The 15,005-nt window shown below is 54.1% G+C and overlaps 1 protein-coding gene across 9 annotated transcripts in view; it reads right to left on the bottom strand.

The window, feature by feature from the left end:
- Window positions 1–2,086: 2,086 nt before the first annotated feature.
- Window positions 2,087–15,005, bottom strand: part of WDR62 (WD repeat domain 62) — a 49,249-nt gene continuing 36,330 nt past the window's right edge. For 3 of the 9 annotated variants that reach the window (XM_024236512.3, XM_054540218.2, XM_054540223.2), the window contains 14 exons: window positions 14,401–14,523; window positions 13,045–13,178; window positions 10,131–10,183; window positions 7,605–7,823; window positions 6,324–6,451; window positions 5,882–5,985; window positions 5,420–5,530; window positions 5,043–5,180; window positions 4,340–4,454; window positions 4,117–4,243; window positions 3,984–4,035; window positions 3,210–3,848; window positions 2,516–2,673; window positions 2,087–2,423 (listed from right to left, as the gene is read on the bottom strand). In XM_024236512.3, the coding sequence (XP_024092280.3) occupies window positions 2,163–2,423; window positions 2,516–2,673; window positions 3,210–3,848; window positions 3,984–4,035; window positions 4,117–4,243; window positions 4,340–4,454; window positions 5,043–5,180; window positions 5,420–5,530; window positions 5,882–5,985; window positions 6,324–6,451; window positions 7,605–7,823; window positions 10,131–10,183; window positions 13,045–13,178; window positions 14,401–14,523 (2,362 nt within the window). In that variant the 3' untranslated portion in view covers window positions 2,087–2,162. The remainder of the gene's footprint in view (window positions 2,424–2,515; window positions 2,674–3,209; window positions 3,849–3,983; window positions 4,036–4,116; window positions 4,244–4,339; window positions 4,455–5,042; window positions 5,181–5,419; window positions 5,531–5,881; window positions 5,986–6,323; window positions 6,452–7,604; window positions 7,824–10,130; window positions 10,184–13,044; window positions 13,179–14,400; window positions 14,524–15,005) is intronic. The other 6 variants (XM_024236513.3, XM_054540219.2, XM_024236514.3 and 3 more) reach the window with 3 other exon arrangements.

Raw genomic sequence — 15,005 nt, 5'->3', positions numbered from 1 at the left:
GAGAGGAAGAGGCCAGGTGCATGATGATCATCAAGGGTAACCAACATCCCTCCATCTTGGGCCCTGAAAGCCAGGTGTTTACTCCTTGGAACAGAAGACTTTACTATGATACAGGTTGGAAGGAAAGGTAATTCCACGAATGACAGAGGCCCAAGGTGGTCTCCTGGGTGTCTGAGGCTTGGGGGGCTGAACACCAAGCTTTGCTCAGGGATGTTGGGCAAGGTTTTGGGCAATGGTGGCTGAACTAGGCAAATGGGCCTAGGCCTAGGCAGGTGGTCCAAGTTCTGGACCACCTGGACTCCCTGAGGCAAGGAGTCGTGAGAAATAAGCAACACTGGACATCCCCCAAACATTAAGAGCAGAGATTTAGAAACAAACCCCAAAAACAAAAAACTGTTCTGGATATTCCTTGGACTTAAATGTCATGAAGCAACAAGGCCTTGCCTGGTGGGGCCCTGCTCCTCCTTGCACCTCATCTCCTGCCCTCCCCTTGCTCACTCCATTCCAGCCGTCCTGGCTTCGCTCCTCTTGCTTCCACACAGATCACGTGTGGCTGCCCCGGGCCTGTGCACTGGCTGTGTTGTCGGCCTGGACGTGTTCCTGAGATGTCCTCTATCAAGCTTTGGCCCAAATGTCACCTCGAAAGGCCTTCCCTGACCCTTCACCAGCAATGGATCTCCCCAACCTATCTAGAATTACACAGAGCTCTAATTCCTGCATCTGTTTGACTGTATAGAAGCTGAGTGGCCATGAGGGCAGGTAAGTTGCCTGATGTTCCTTCTGCTACAGTGTCCGGCACCTGGGTTGGAACTGGCAGGATTTTTTTTTTTTTGAGACTTGCTCTGTCACCCAGGCTGGAGTACAATGATGGCGTGATCTCAGCTCACTGAAACCTCTGCCTCCTGGGTTTGAGCGATTCTCCTGCCTCAACCTCCTGAGTAGCTGAGACTACAGGTGTGCACCACCACACCCCAGCCAAGAGTGGCTTTTTTAGCAGACACCCCATGTGGCCAGATGCATGCTGCCTGGGGTAGCTGGTACCCGTGCTGGGAGCTCATAGAATGTAGAACTTCTGAAGGGGAAGCAGTTATTGGTCCCAGCTGCTGGTAGCCTGGGCCTGCTGCCAGGATCATACAGTGGGCAAGCCTGCCTGGGTTTCTTGTTTTATTTTGTTTTGTTTAAAGAGACGGGGTTTTGGCCAGGTGCGGTGGTTCATGCCTGTAATCCCAGCACTTTGGGAGGCCGAGGTGGGCGGATCTCCCAAGGTCAGGAGTTCGAGACCAGCCTGGCCAACATGGCAAAACCCCGTTTCTACTAAAAATATAAAAATCAGCTGAGTATGGTGGTGGGCGCCTGTAATCCCAGCTACTCAGGAGGCTGAAGCAGGAGAATCACTTGAACCCGGGAGGCGGAGGTTGCAGTGAGCCGAGATCGCACCACTGTACTCTAGCCTGGGTGACAGAGCAAGATTCCATCTCAAAAACAAAAATAAATAAATAAATAAAATAAAGAGATGGGGTTTCACCAAGTTGCCCAGGCTGGTCTCAAACTCCTGGCCTCAAGCGATCCTCCCACCTCAGCCTCCTGAGTAGCCGGGATTATAGGTGCAGGCCACCATACCCAGCTTGGGCAAGCCTGTTCATAGGTCCTCAGTTTCCCCTGTTGCGGATGGGGACACCACCACCGTGGACTTTGTGGGATCTAGTGTGGCCTTGGCCCAGAGGCCCTGAGCCATGATATGGCAAAGCGTGGACTGCTGGGCAAGGTAGGCACATGGTGATCACAGAAGCCCCAGTGAGTTCTCAGGCACTGGCAGGGGGCAGGTAAGAGGGGCTGGCTCCTCCCTGGGGCACAAATGGGCCCCACTGGGTAAGCACCTCACACTGGTCTGCGGCAGCTCTGTGGGCAGTGTGGGAGGACTGGCCCTGAGGTCATGGCTGCAGTTCCTGAACTTCTTGGGAGCGCTGGTCCCATGCTCTCCACTGACAGACACGAGTCCTCTTGGCATCACCTTCTACCCTCCCTCCCCACTTCCACTTGAAGAGGGCTTTGTGGATAGGCCCAAACAGACACCAGGAACCATTCCTCCAAGCTGTCAGTTTATTCGCTTAAAATACCTAAGTCCTCAGAAGCAGCAGAGCTGCGGTGGAGGGGCTGCGCCCTCAGTGCCCCCGTGCCTTCCTCCGCACGGCCTGCACCAGCAGCTCCGAGTAGTGTTCCAGCAGGGCCTGCAGGTCTGGGCTGGCCAGGGGGCACAGCGTCGGTGGGGACGGGGGTCCTGGGCTGGGGAGGGCCTGGGCTGGGGCCACACTAGTCTCCACCAGGCATTCAGCCTCCAGCTGGCTGTGGATCCACAGGAAGGTGGAGACCAGCTCAGTCCGTGCCTGCTGCTGCCTGGTGTCCACCTGGCCACGGGAGACCAACTGCAAGGGATGCCAGCCTTGTCAGGGGCCACCAAGGCCGGGCGGTCTCGAGAGACCCCTCAACCCTTTCCCGACTCTGGGGCTTAGCTCACCACATGGTAAAGGTCGAGGGCTTCTTGGAAGGTGGTCTGCAGCCTGTGCAAGATGTTCCCCACCCTGCTCAGCTCAAGAGGGGATGGGGGCAGGGCTTCAGCCGGCACCCAGGGCTCACTCCAGCGGGCAGGGCTGCCCTGGAACAGACCGAGTGCACCTGGGGTAGAGAGGCGGGAATGAGCAAGATGAGCTGCATTCCATTGGTGTGAGCGGCCAGGGCGACTGGGTGGACTCCATGCTGTCCTTCTGTCTGGAACACTTCTCTGGGTCCCCAAGCCTCCCTCCCCTTCACTCCTACAGGTCTCTGCTCCAATGCAGCCTCCTCCCTGAAGCCTCTTCTTATCTTCTGGTTTGTAATCCTAACCCCTGTCCCCACCCTGCACTCCCTCGCCCTCCTCTGTCCCTCCTAAGCATGTGTCACTTCGTGATACATATGACGGGTTCCTTAAAGGTTTAGTCTGGGCATTGCCTGCACTGAAGCTGTCAGTTCTCTGTGTTGTTTACCACCATGTCCCATGTCCCAGGGTTTAGCACAAAGCCCAACATGTAATGCTCATTAAATATTTAAGTTAATGCACGAATGAATGAATGGCACAGTCCCTGTGGCCAGGTCAAGTATCCATCTTTGGAGCTGAGCCAACTAGCACACAGGATGAGCTTAGGGGACAGTCCTTGCTCCAGAGCTGTACTCACCAGAGGTGGGCTCCAGGAGGGAGGCAGTGCCGCCAGGGACGCCAGGCCCGGCCTCTGGAAGCTGGGGGTTACTGGGGTGGGCAGGAAGGCCAGGGGACTCAGGAGCTGGGAGACTTGGGCGAAAGGCAGAGCCATGGAGCCTCAGGGCGCTCTCTTCCACGGGGCTAGGGGCTGGGAAGCTCACTGCTGGGACGGTGACGCCAGGCTGGGCATCCACGGGGGGCAGCAGGAGCCCATCACAGACACTTGACAGGGTCAGTCTCAGGTTGGCCCGGGCCTCGTGGTTGCCCCAGGAATGCAGGGCAGGCTCTTGGCCCTCGCTGCCCAAATTGGGTGTTGCCGCAGTGGTGATGGCCTGAAGCTCCTGGCCCAAGGAGGCCAGCTCCCCAACGGACGATGGCCTACGGAGGGGCTGGGCCAGCGTGGCCACGATAGGGCCCTTGCTGTCACCGAGGGAGATGCTGCGTGATATCCTGGCACGGGAGCTGGCAGTGGCCTCCATGTAGGAACAGGTGGAGGGGGCGTGGATACCCTGAGCCAGGCCTGGGGTGGGTGCAGATGTGGGCGTTGGGAGCTTCCTGTCTGTGGGCAGCACAGAGGAAGCAGGGACACAGGACGCCAGGCTCGTAAGGCAGGGAGCTGTAACGAAAGCAGATGGCACTGACTCCACCACACAGAACTGATGGCTAGGGCCCCCATGCCCCACAGCTACGCTGGACATCCAGCCACTTGCCGAGAAACCCAGGGCTGTCTGTCTGGGACTGGGGCACTCACGTGGTGGGTGCCAGGCCTCCAGGGTCTCTTCAGCCTTCCCTGCAGCGAGGACCTGCAGGCACAGCTCTGAGGTGAGGACAAGGCCTCGGGGTTCCCAGCCCCGTGCCCTGACGGAGGTGGCCCCAATACTCACGTGGGTCCTGTCTGGGGAGGCGTAGCCAGTACCTGCTCTGGGCTGGCTTCCGCCTCGGTCCATGAGCTTGACCTCTGGAGACTTCACAAGGCGCTGGGTTGCCCGGGGAGGGAAGGTATGGGTGAACCTGTGGGGAGGAGAGCAGTGGGGATGATTCTCATTCAGCCTGCCCTGGGGCACTGTTGAGGAGCCAGAGGGTGGGCAGTGCTTGGCCAGCTTCTACCTGGATGCCTTCTGGAGACTTGAGAGGAACTGCGTGGAGATGCTCAGGCGTGGGTTGAAGAAGTAGTCTTCAGCTTCAGAGGCCTCCACGTCTCCCAGAGCTGCGGGGAAGAGCTCTAGGGGAAGATCCCGAGGGGACCCTCATAACCCTTCCCGCCGAGCAGCCCTGGCCCCAGGCCGGCCCACAGCCCAGCGGGGCAATCCCCAGAAACCCTTATGTACAGACACAGGGTACGAGCAGGGGCAGTGGGCAAGGAGGCATCGTGAGGCTCAGGTCAAGAGTGAAGCAGTGGGCTGGGCACAGTGGCTCACGCCTGTAATCTCAGCACTTTGGGAGGCCAAGGCGGGCAGATCACCTGAGGCCAGGAGTTTGAGACCAGTCTGGCCAACATGGCGAAACCTCGTCTCTACTAAAAATACAAAAAATTAGCAGGGCGTGGTGGTGGATGCCTATAATCCCAGCTACTCAGGAGGCTGAGGCAGGAGAATTGCTTGAACCAGGGAGTCGGAGGTTGCAGTAAGCCAAGACTGGGCCACTGCACTCCAGCCTGGCAACAGAGCGAGACTCCGTCTCAAAAAAAAAACGAAGCAGGTGCTCTCCACTCACCCTCCTGGCCCTGCTGGGGAGCCAACTCCAGGGACGCCAATGCTGTGCCCAGGCTGCACAGACGGCCTCAGCAGGTGTGGGTGAGGCAGGGCCCTACCTCTGCAGGGGGACTCAGTCAGTGTCTCAAAGTGGTGGCGGAGGAACTTCTCCTGCTCCGGAGTCTGGGGTAGGGAGCTGCTGGGGACGCTGGGTCCCTCTGGCAGGGACAGCTCATCTTCTGTGGGACCTGCACATCCTGACAGGGAAGGAGGGGAGGGACAAGAGGAGCCAACACCATGAGTCACAGCAGACGCCACCTGAAATGGAGAAAGTGGGCCCCACCCATCCCTGCCCTGTTGCCTGCAGGCTGAGAAGCAGGGATCCCCGTCTTCCAGGCTCAGTGGGCTCCAAGTGCTGGGCCTGTGCTTAGACATTGTGACTAGCTCTAAGCCAGGCCCGAGCAGCGAGTCCCCTGCGTGTCTGGCCCCTGCTTACCTGGGAAATGGGGCAGCGACGTGGCAAATCGAGGGGCGGGGTCAGGAGGCGGAGCTGGGGAGTGGATGGCTGTGAAGCTGCACTCCAGGTCGGCCTCTGACTCCCCCGAGTCTGAAGGACAGAGTCGGGGTCAGGAGCCCACAGCCTGACCATTCTGGTGAGCCAGGGCCAGGGCTACCCTTCCCTGGGCTCAGTTTCCCCATCTTGAGGAGGGATGGTAAGAGCACCTGCCCCCCATTTTATGAATAAGGGAAGTTCCACATCAAGGAGGTGGCAGAGCTGGGCTCTCAGCTGTAGGCAGCTGGGCCCAGAATCCTCAGGCAGCAGCAGGGACCACATGTGTCTTCCTCGAGCTTCAGTACTCTGAGCTTCAGTACTGGGTCAAAGTCACCATCGGTGCCCAGAAAGGGGCCTGGCTGAACGCACAGACTGTCACAGGGTCCCTGCCTGCCCTGCACTCACCCTCAGGTGGGCTCTGGTCCTTTGGGCTGTCGGAGGACACCCTGAGGTAGGAGTCACCCTGCTGGTCTCCAGGCCCGGCCTCCACCTCCTTCCCGCAATACTGGCTGCAGTGCCAGTGGGGGCAGAGAGGGAACAAGGACTTCAGCTGGAGACTCAACAGCCAGCCCCACCCGGAGCCCCTAGGCACCTGTACCCGCTGCTCCTGCAGGAGCACTGCCACAGCCTCCCCGCCTCCTCCAAATGTCCCCTCCTTCCCCCAGGTCAGGCCCTCCTGTACCCCACCTGGCACCAGGGAACTAAGGCTGGGCTCCTGCCCCATCCAGGCCTCAACTGTCCCCACTCCCACAAGCCCACTGGGAAGGCAGAGAGCAGTTCTTCCAGGATGCAGCTATCAGCTGGGGGTTCCTCCAACTAAGGCTCCCTTGGTGGAAAGGACACCCACCTGTCTGTCCCTGTGACTGTCACTTCTGCCTCCAGAGAGTAGAGGATGAGCTCACTGGACTCAGATGATTCCTTCTGCTGGGGCAGGAAGGAGGGGTGCCCGTGGCCAGCTTCCTGGGGATTCTCTGACTATGGGGAAGACAGCACAGCCATTCTGAGGCAGCCATGGCTGGGGCCACCAACGGTGCGCCAGGAACCATGCCAGCAGCCCCACTGCTGGAGGCTGTGACCCAGGGCCTGTGCCATGCACTCCACTCGCAACCAGCTTGTCCTGGTCTGCCCCTGCATTATCAGTCACTTTATAGATAAGGAAGAGGTATGGCACCAAAAATAGGAGGCCCACCCCTCTACGTGTCTATTTATATGAAGTTCAAGAATAGGAAACCCAGTCCTTGGTGAGAGGTCAGAACACTGGTTATCCTGGTGCGGGGACCTGACTGGGAAGGGCAGAAGGGGGTTTCTAGGAGGTAGAAAACACTCCAGATTTTGCCCAGGGTAGTGGACACATATGAATTACACAGATAGTTCATCAAGCTGTATACCTAAAATCTGTGCATGTTACTGGATGTATATTATACCACAATAAAGATGACAAATTATAGGATAGGATAAAAATGAATTTTGTTTGGAAAATAGTACAGAAAGAGCTAAAGTTGCACGGGCGCCTCTAAGAGCCCAGGCCCTGTACTTAAGCATGGATTCCTGTAAAAGCTCTCTGGGGCAGAAGAGATTGTTATTACCATTTAAAAGTTTTTTTTTTTAAATAAGAAAACAAAACAAAACAAAAAAATTTAAAAAATATTTTTGTAGAGGTGGGAACTTGCTATGTTGCCTAGGCTGGCCTTGAACTCCTCAAGTGATCGTTAAGTAATCGTCCTGCCTTAGCCTCCCCAAATGCTGGGATTACAGGTGTTAGCCACTGCCCCTGACCCCATTATGACTACTTTTTAGAAGACTGAAGCCCAGAGAGGTAAGCCTCTTACTCCAGGTCACACAACAGGAATGGGTAGGGTCAGGGCTCAGTCTACCCAAATGTCCCCCACTTGGGTACAAACTTGCTCTAGCATCCAAGCTCTTAACCCCCAAGTGACCCACTTTCCAAAGACTCCCTGTCTGCCTTGGGAAGTCTTGCTGTGCAACAGACCTGGGGCTCACCCTCCTGCCCTTCACCATCTCATGTAATCCTCCCTGCCCCCATGGAGTGGGAATCAGCCTAAGGCGCCGGGCCCTGGGGCCGTCACGGTGCTGGGGCTACGGGCCAGGCTGGGGTGGAAGTGTGTACCTCACTCAGCAGGCTGGCCAGGCTCTGTGGCTCCAGTGAATCCAGAATGGAGTTCTCCAGACTCTCGGGCTTCATGGGGGTAAAGTAGCAATCCAGGTCCTGGGCATCCAGGATGGTCTTGAGGGGCTCTTGGCCGGCCCGCTCTGCCCAGCGGCCATGGGGCTGGTAGCTGCGCTTGGCATGGAAGGTCGAGCCATCTGCCACATCATCGTCCCCTAGCTTGAAGGATATGGGACAGTCAGGCACCTGGCTGAGTGCTCACTCACTGCAGGGAGCGACACGGACATTTCACACAGCCCATCTGGACTCCTGGCTTTCAATTATCATTCAGAAACAACTTCCAGGTATGTATCTCCAGCATGAACCTTTCTGGGTTTTTTTTTTGAGACGAAGTCTTGCTCTGTCTCCCAGGCTGGAGTGCAGTGGCGTGACCTTGGCTCACTGCAACCTCCACCTCTCAGTTTCAAGCAATTCTCCTGTCTCAGCCTCCAGAGTAGCTGGGATTACAGATGCCCACCACCACACCTGGCTAATTTTTGTATTTTTAGTAGAGATGGGGTTTTGCCATGTTGGCCAGGCTGGTCTCAAACTGCTGACCTCAAGTGATCCGCCCGCCTCGGCCTCCCAAAGTACTGGGATTACAGGCATCAGCCACTGCACCCAGCCCATTTTGTTGGCTTTTGGTAGAGGTGGACTCTCACTATGTTGCTCAGGCTGGTCTCAAACCCTTGGGCTCAAGCAATCCTGTTTCGGCCTCCCAAAGTGCTGGGAATGCCCAGCTGGGATTCATGAACTTTTCTCTGAAACTTCAGAATTGCATATGTGACTTCTCTACATTTCTGTATGGATGTCTGGTAGGTATTTCAAAGTTAACATGCTGACAACTCATTTCCTCCGCACAAACCTGCTCCTCCTAAAGATTCCCTGTTTCAGTTGTTTTTTCCAGTTGCTCAGTCCCCAACCTTGGGATCACCCTTCATTCACCTCTTATTCCTGTTTCTTATAATCCACATTGTCTTTCTCTTTTTCTTTTTTTTTTTTGAGAGGGAGTCTCACTCTGTCGCCAGGCTGGAGTGCAGTGGCGCGATCTCGGTTCACTGTAACCTCTGCCTCCTGGGTTCAAGTGATTCTCCTGCCTCAGCCTTACCAGGAGTTGGGACTATAGGCATGCACCACCATGCCCAGCTAATTTTTGTATTTTTAGTAGAGACGGGGTTTTATCATGTTGACCAGGATGATCTTGATCTCTTGACCTCGGATTACACCCGCCTCAGCCTCCCAAAGTGCTGGGATTACAGGCGTGAGCCACTGCACTCGGTCTCATTTTCTTTTTTTTTTAAGAGACAAGGTCTCGCTCTGCCATCCAAGCTAGAGTGCAGTAGCACGATCACTGCAGCCTCCAACTCCTGGGCTGAAGTGATCCTCCTGCCTCAGGCCCCTGAGTAGCTGGGACTATGGGTGTACACCACCATGCCTGGCTATTTTTAATCTTTTGTAGAGATGGGGGTCTCATTATGTTGCCTAAGCTGGTCTCGAGCTCCTGGCCTCGTGGCCTTTACACGTATAGGCTGTTATGACTAGAACATTCGTCCCAGTATCTGCCTGTCTCACTTGCTTCAACTCTGCTCAAATATCATTTTCCCAATGAGGCCTTTCCTGTTTACTTAAAACTGACACCCCCCAACACTCCTTATTTTCTCTCTTTTTTATTTTTTTTTTATGAGACAAGGTGTTGGCTCTGTTGCTCAGGCTGGAGTGCTGTGGTGCCATCTCAGCTCCCTGCATCCTCGACCTCCCTGGCCCAAACAATCCTCCCACTTCAGCCTCCTGAGTACCTGGGACTACAGGTATGCACCACCACGCCTGGCTAATTTTTTTATTTTTTGTAGAGATGGGGTCTCACTATGTTGCTCAGGCTGATCTTGAACTCCTGGGCTCAGGCGATCCACCTGCCTTGGCCTCCCAAAGTGCTGGGATCACAGGCGTGAACCACTGTGCTGGGCTCCTGTTCTTTTTCTCTTTTTTGAGACAGGATCTCACTCTGTTGCCCACACTGGAGTGCAGTAGTGGTGCCTTCTCAGTTCCCTACAGCCTCAACCTCCTGGGCTCAAGTGATCCTCCCACTTCAGCCTCCTGAGTAGCTGGGACCACAGACATGTATCACTGCACCTGGCTGACGTAGTTTCCTTCTTGATTCTTTTCCCTCCACAGCACTTATCAGCACCCAACATACTACGTCATTTACTTATTTAATGGGGATATTGTTCCTCGCCCACACATGCAAGTGAGCCTGTGAAGGGAGAGACTTTTGTTGCCCTTGCTCACTGTTGTGTCCCTGACATCCAGAACAATGCCTGGCAGAGAGCACTGATCATGAACAAAGGGCTGTCTCACTGAGCCTGGAAGGATGACAGGGCTTCTCCAGGGAAAAGAAGGACATGGAAATGAAAAAGGGCTTCTAGAAGGCAGAGCTGGGAAGGCGTTTCCTCTGCCAGTCCCTGAGCAACCCTCTCCCTGAAGACTTACTAGCCGCTTTGCCCACAGTGGCAGCTTGCCGTTGGTTAGCAGGCACCGAGGATCTGGAAAGACACACACAGAATCCATGAAAAGAGGACAAACAACCCAACAAACAGGCCACATACATAACCGGGCAGTCCCCAAAGAGGCAACACCACAACCCAGAGGTCAGAAGGCTCAACAGCACCGGGGGTCAGGGAAATGCAAACTTAAACCGTGGGATGCGATATTTGACTCACAAGACTGACCGAGGTGAAAAAGCTTAATACTACCAAAGGATGGCAGGAAAAGTGCGGGGACAACAGAGAGCCTAATGCAATGCAGGGTGGGGCAGTAACTGGGTTTGGAGAACTCTTGGGGTTCTCTTTTTTTTTTTTTTTGAGATGGAGTCTCGCTGTGTTGTCCAGGCTGGAGTGCAGTGGCGCGATCTCGGCTCACTGCAAGCTCCGCCTCCCGGGTTCACACCATTCTCCTGCCTCAGCCTCCGAAGTAGCTGGGACTACAGGTGCCTGCCACCATGCCCGCCTAATTTTTTTTTTGTATTTTTAGTAGAGACGGGGTTTCACCATGTTAGCCAGGATGGTCTCGATCTCCTGAACTCGTGATCCGCTCGCCTCGGCCTCCCAAAGTGCTGGGATTACAGGTGTGAGCCACTGCACCCAGCGGGGGTTCTCTTTTAAAATAAAGGCCAGACATACTGGCTCAAGACTGTAATCCCAGCACTTTGAGAGGTTGAGGTGGGAGGATACTTCAGGCCAGGGGTTTGAGACCAGCCTGGGCAACACAGTGAGACCTTGTCTCTACACACACCATCCCCTGACACACACATATTTAGCTGGGTGTGGGAGCTTGAGCCTGTGGTCCCAGCTACTCCACAGGCTGAGGAGGGAAAATCGCTTGAGCCCAGGAGGTCAAGGCTACAGTGAGCTACGATTGTGCTATTGCACTCCAGCCTGGGCAACAAAAAAAATGAAATAAAATAATAAAACAACTTTTTTAAAGTAAAATAAAATAACTCCAGGATCCAGTGGTGCTACTCCTCAGACTCTGTCCTGGAGAAATCCTCACATTTCGAGGAGGCCTAGGAGTGGTCTCCGTCTCCATAGCCTCATTAACAGTGATGTGCAATCAGGAAAAACCTAAATGGCCACCTGGAGGGGAATAACTTAAAATTTCGGAGGCCTCTGCTTTGTATTCACCAACATACAGGTAGATGAGAGACTTTGCAGAGGAAAAAGATTCCGGACAATATCCGCAACATAATTCAATTTATTTTTACTTATTCATTTATTTTTTGAGACGGAGTCTTGCTTTGTCACCCAGGCTGGAGTGCAGTGGCGCAGTCTCAGCTCACTGCAACCTCTGTCTCCCAGGTTCAAGCAATTCTCCTGTCTCAGCTTCCCAAGTAGCTGCTATTACAGGCGCACGCCATCATGCCCAGCTAATTTTTGTGTTTTTAGCAGACACAGGGTTTCACCATGTTGGCCAGGCTGGTCTCGAACTCCTGACCTCAGGTGATCCACCCGCCTCGGCCTCCCAGAGTGCTGGGATTACAGGTGTGAGCTACCGCACCCGGCCTCAAACACATCTTTGATGCCTGGTCAGGTGGTGTGAGTGGATGGAGCTGACTACAGTCTCTGCCCTCAGAAGTGATCACATGCTGAGACGTGGACAGCTACAGCAACTGGCTCAGAAGTGGGTACAGCAGATACCAGAAACATGAGCCACACAACCCTAAGACTCTGCTTGAGCTACTATAGGAAAGAGGTGTTCTATTCTCTATGGAGTTTTATCAGCCTATAGTTGCTGGGGGTATCTTTTCCCCTAGTAAAGGGACAGTCTGTCCATCAGCAAAGCCAACATGAAGAAAAGCAGAGCCAAAAGATACAAAAAAAAAAGTCTTCCTTTTAACATCATCTGTCTATCTGGATCTAGCCATGCTGAAAACTAATCCTCTCCAATTTTCAGGCACCAAAAAATCCTCTTCCTGACTTAAGCCTGGTTGCTTTTATACTGAAAGAGTCTTGACTGATATGATTATTGAGTTTCCTCTTTTTCTACAGACAGGATCTCACTCTATTGTTCAGGCTGGAGTGCAGTGATGCAATCATAGCTCACTATAATGTGGAATTCCTGGGCTCAAGCGATCTTCCTGCCTCAGCCTTCCAGGTAGCTGGGTCTATAGGTGTGCACCACCAGGCCTGGCTAATTTTTTTCTTTCTGTAGGAACGGGGTCTTGGTACGTGCCAGGCTGGTCTGGAACTCCTGGCCTCAAGTGATCCTCCTGCCTCAGCCTCCCAGGTAGCTGGGACTACAGATGTCTGCCACTATGCCCGGCTAATTTCTTTAAAAAAAATTTTTTTTGCATAGATGGGCTCTCGCTATGTTGCCCAGGCTGGTCTCGATCTCCTGGCCTCAAGTGACCCTCCCATTTCAGTCTCCCAAAGTGCTAAAATTCCAGGTGTGAGCCACCACGCTAAGCCTGATTACTGAGTTTTATTTATTTTATTTATATTATTATTATTATTATTTCTGAGATGGAGTCTTGCTCTGTCGCCCAGGCTGGAGTGCAGTGGCGCGATCTCGGCTCACTGCAACCTCTGCCTCTCAGGTTCAAGCAATTTTCCTGTCTCAGCCTCCCTAGTAGCTGGGACTACAGTTGCACGCCACCACGCCCGGCTAATTTTTGTATTTTTAGTTGAGACAGGGTTTCACCATATTGGTCAGGCTGGTCTCGAACTCCTGACCTCAGGTGATCCACCCACCTCAGCCTCCCAAACTGCTGGGATTACAGGCATCAGCCACCGCACCCGGTCGACTCCTGAGTTTTAATATGTGCCAGGCCCTGTAAACAAGGTCATGGGCAAAACCCAGCAATGATTCCCTACACTGACATAGTTCAAAATAGGGCCCTTGTTCCAACCTGGATCCAAGCTGTCTTTGGATGGTGTCTTCAGCATCTCTTCTGGCTCACACTCTTCCTCCAGATCATCCTCTGTTTGCTCTCCAGGGCTCAGGGAGCGAATCTCACTAGGTGTGGACACATATGTATCCTGCCTAAAGCCAGGAATGAGGATGGTAAGGAGAGAATACAGGCAAATGGGATGGTGGTGGGGACTTGCCTAGGGCCGGGCCCTGTGCTAAGCTCCATGTGAACATATTCTTGGCTGCTGGTCAAGATGGTGCTGGCAAGTCTCTCATTTGATGCCGCCTCCCCACTAGAAACACATCACCACAATAGATGAGATTAACAAAGGCCGGGCTACAAACGAACGCGAACTCTCAGGGCCACAGCAATGGGATGGAAAGCCAAGCAGACAGCGGGGCAGCAGTCCTGTGCTGGGCTCCCTGTAGGTGGTAGCAATGATGGTGGCTCTTCCCGAGTACAAGAAACTAAAACACCCTTGGCATGAGGCAGGCACTGAAGCCAGGGCCCTGGTTCATAGCTTGGGGGTGGAGTGGGAGCCTCAAAACCAAGATGATATCTCTAATACCACCTCAGGACCTCAGGACCAGTGGCCCATGTCAAGGCCTGGTCTCCACAGTGCCCTGGGAGCCACATGGAGCCAATGGCAAAAACAGACACACCCAGCAGCAGGAGAGAAGAAAACCAAAAAACCTCCCACTCCAAATGAGCAACACCCAAACCAAAACCTCAAATCAAAAACTAGAACATGAGTTCCCTGCAAATAAAACTGGCTTTGCTACATAAAGACTTGAAAGAAATATATTTAGAAGATTCAAAGAAGTAAGTGAAGCTACAGCTTTCACGTGGGAGTAAGAGGACACGTGGCCCCACTGCAGCCCTCCCCTCAGATCCCCTCCCTACCCACCCCTCCCCTTGGCTGGCCGGTCAGGGACTGCTCTGTTCCCACAGCCGCTTGGGGCATCCCCCATCAGAGTGCTGAGAGGCTCGCCAAACACTTTGCTTTTCCACTTCAATACCCTTCTCATGGCCGGGTGCAGTGGCTCACACCTGTGATCCCAGCACTTTGTGAGGCCAAGGTGGGATGATCACTTGGGTCCAGGAGTTCAAGACAAGCCTGGGCAACACAGCAAGACTCTGTCTCTATTATTTACGAAAATTAAAAAAACCCACAAAACCTTTTTGTATCTATTACTGTAACTGCATATTCAAAGTCTGTCTCCCCTACCCAGCTGTGAGTGTGCTAAGGGCAGGGCTCAGGGCTGTCTTGGCCACCACTGTGTCCCCAGCATCACTCCATGGGGCCCCGGCAGGGACTCATCCCTCTGGTGGACAGGCAGGGGCTGCCAGAACCTGGGGTGGCTACTCCGCTTCTTGTCCTTTGTGTGCTGCTGCTGCTGCCGGTGGTCAATCTCCAGCAAGTGCTGCTTCATGCAGTTGGTGATCTCTGGGCCCAGGTGCCAGATGAACACGCAGCTGCGGAGGCCAAAGAGACACACAAGGCAGAGGAAGAGTAAGCATGGGAGCCGCTGCCGTGGCTGACCCTGAAGCCACCCACACCACAGCCTGGACCCCATTCTCCAGATGCTCCTGGAAAACACACCCCTATCTGCCTAGTGCAGGGGTGCTGGACTCGCCACATCCACACCCTGGGCCCAGGTCTGGGGCATCCCAGCAAACCAGGGCCTGTTCTGGAGGCCTCAAGACCTGAGGAAGGGGGCTGTGGGGAAGAACTGGGGTAAATCAAAGGGAGTGACAAAAGGAACTTCCCTGAGTACTACCCATGTGCTAAAAGAATGTATGTATATCATCTCATTCATTTCTCACCATACAATTTTTTTTTTTTTTTTTTTTTTTTTTGAGAGAGTCTTGCTCTATCACCCAGGCTAGGGTGCAGTGACGCGATCTCAGCTCACTGCAACTTCTACCTCCCAGGTTCAAGTCATTCTCATGCCTCA

This window comes from Pongo abelii, chromosome 20 (genome assembly GCF_028885655.2).
Source record: "Pongo abelii isolate AG06213 chromosome 20, NHGRI_mPonAbe1-v2.0_pri, whole genome shotgun sequence".
Lineage (NCBI taxonomy): Eukaryota > Metazoa > Chordata > Mammalia > Primates > Hominidae > Pongo > Pongo abelii.
This window is presented reverse-complemented; position numbering and strand designations above follow the sequence as displayed.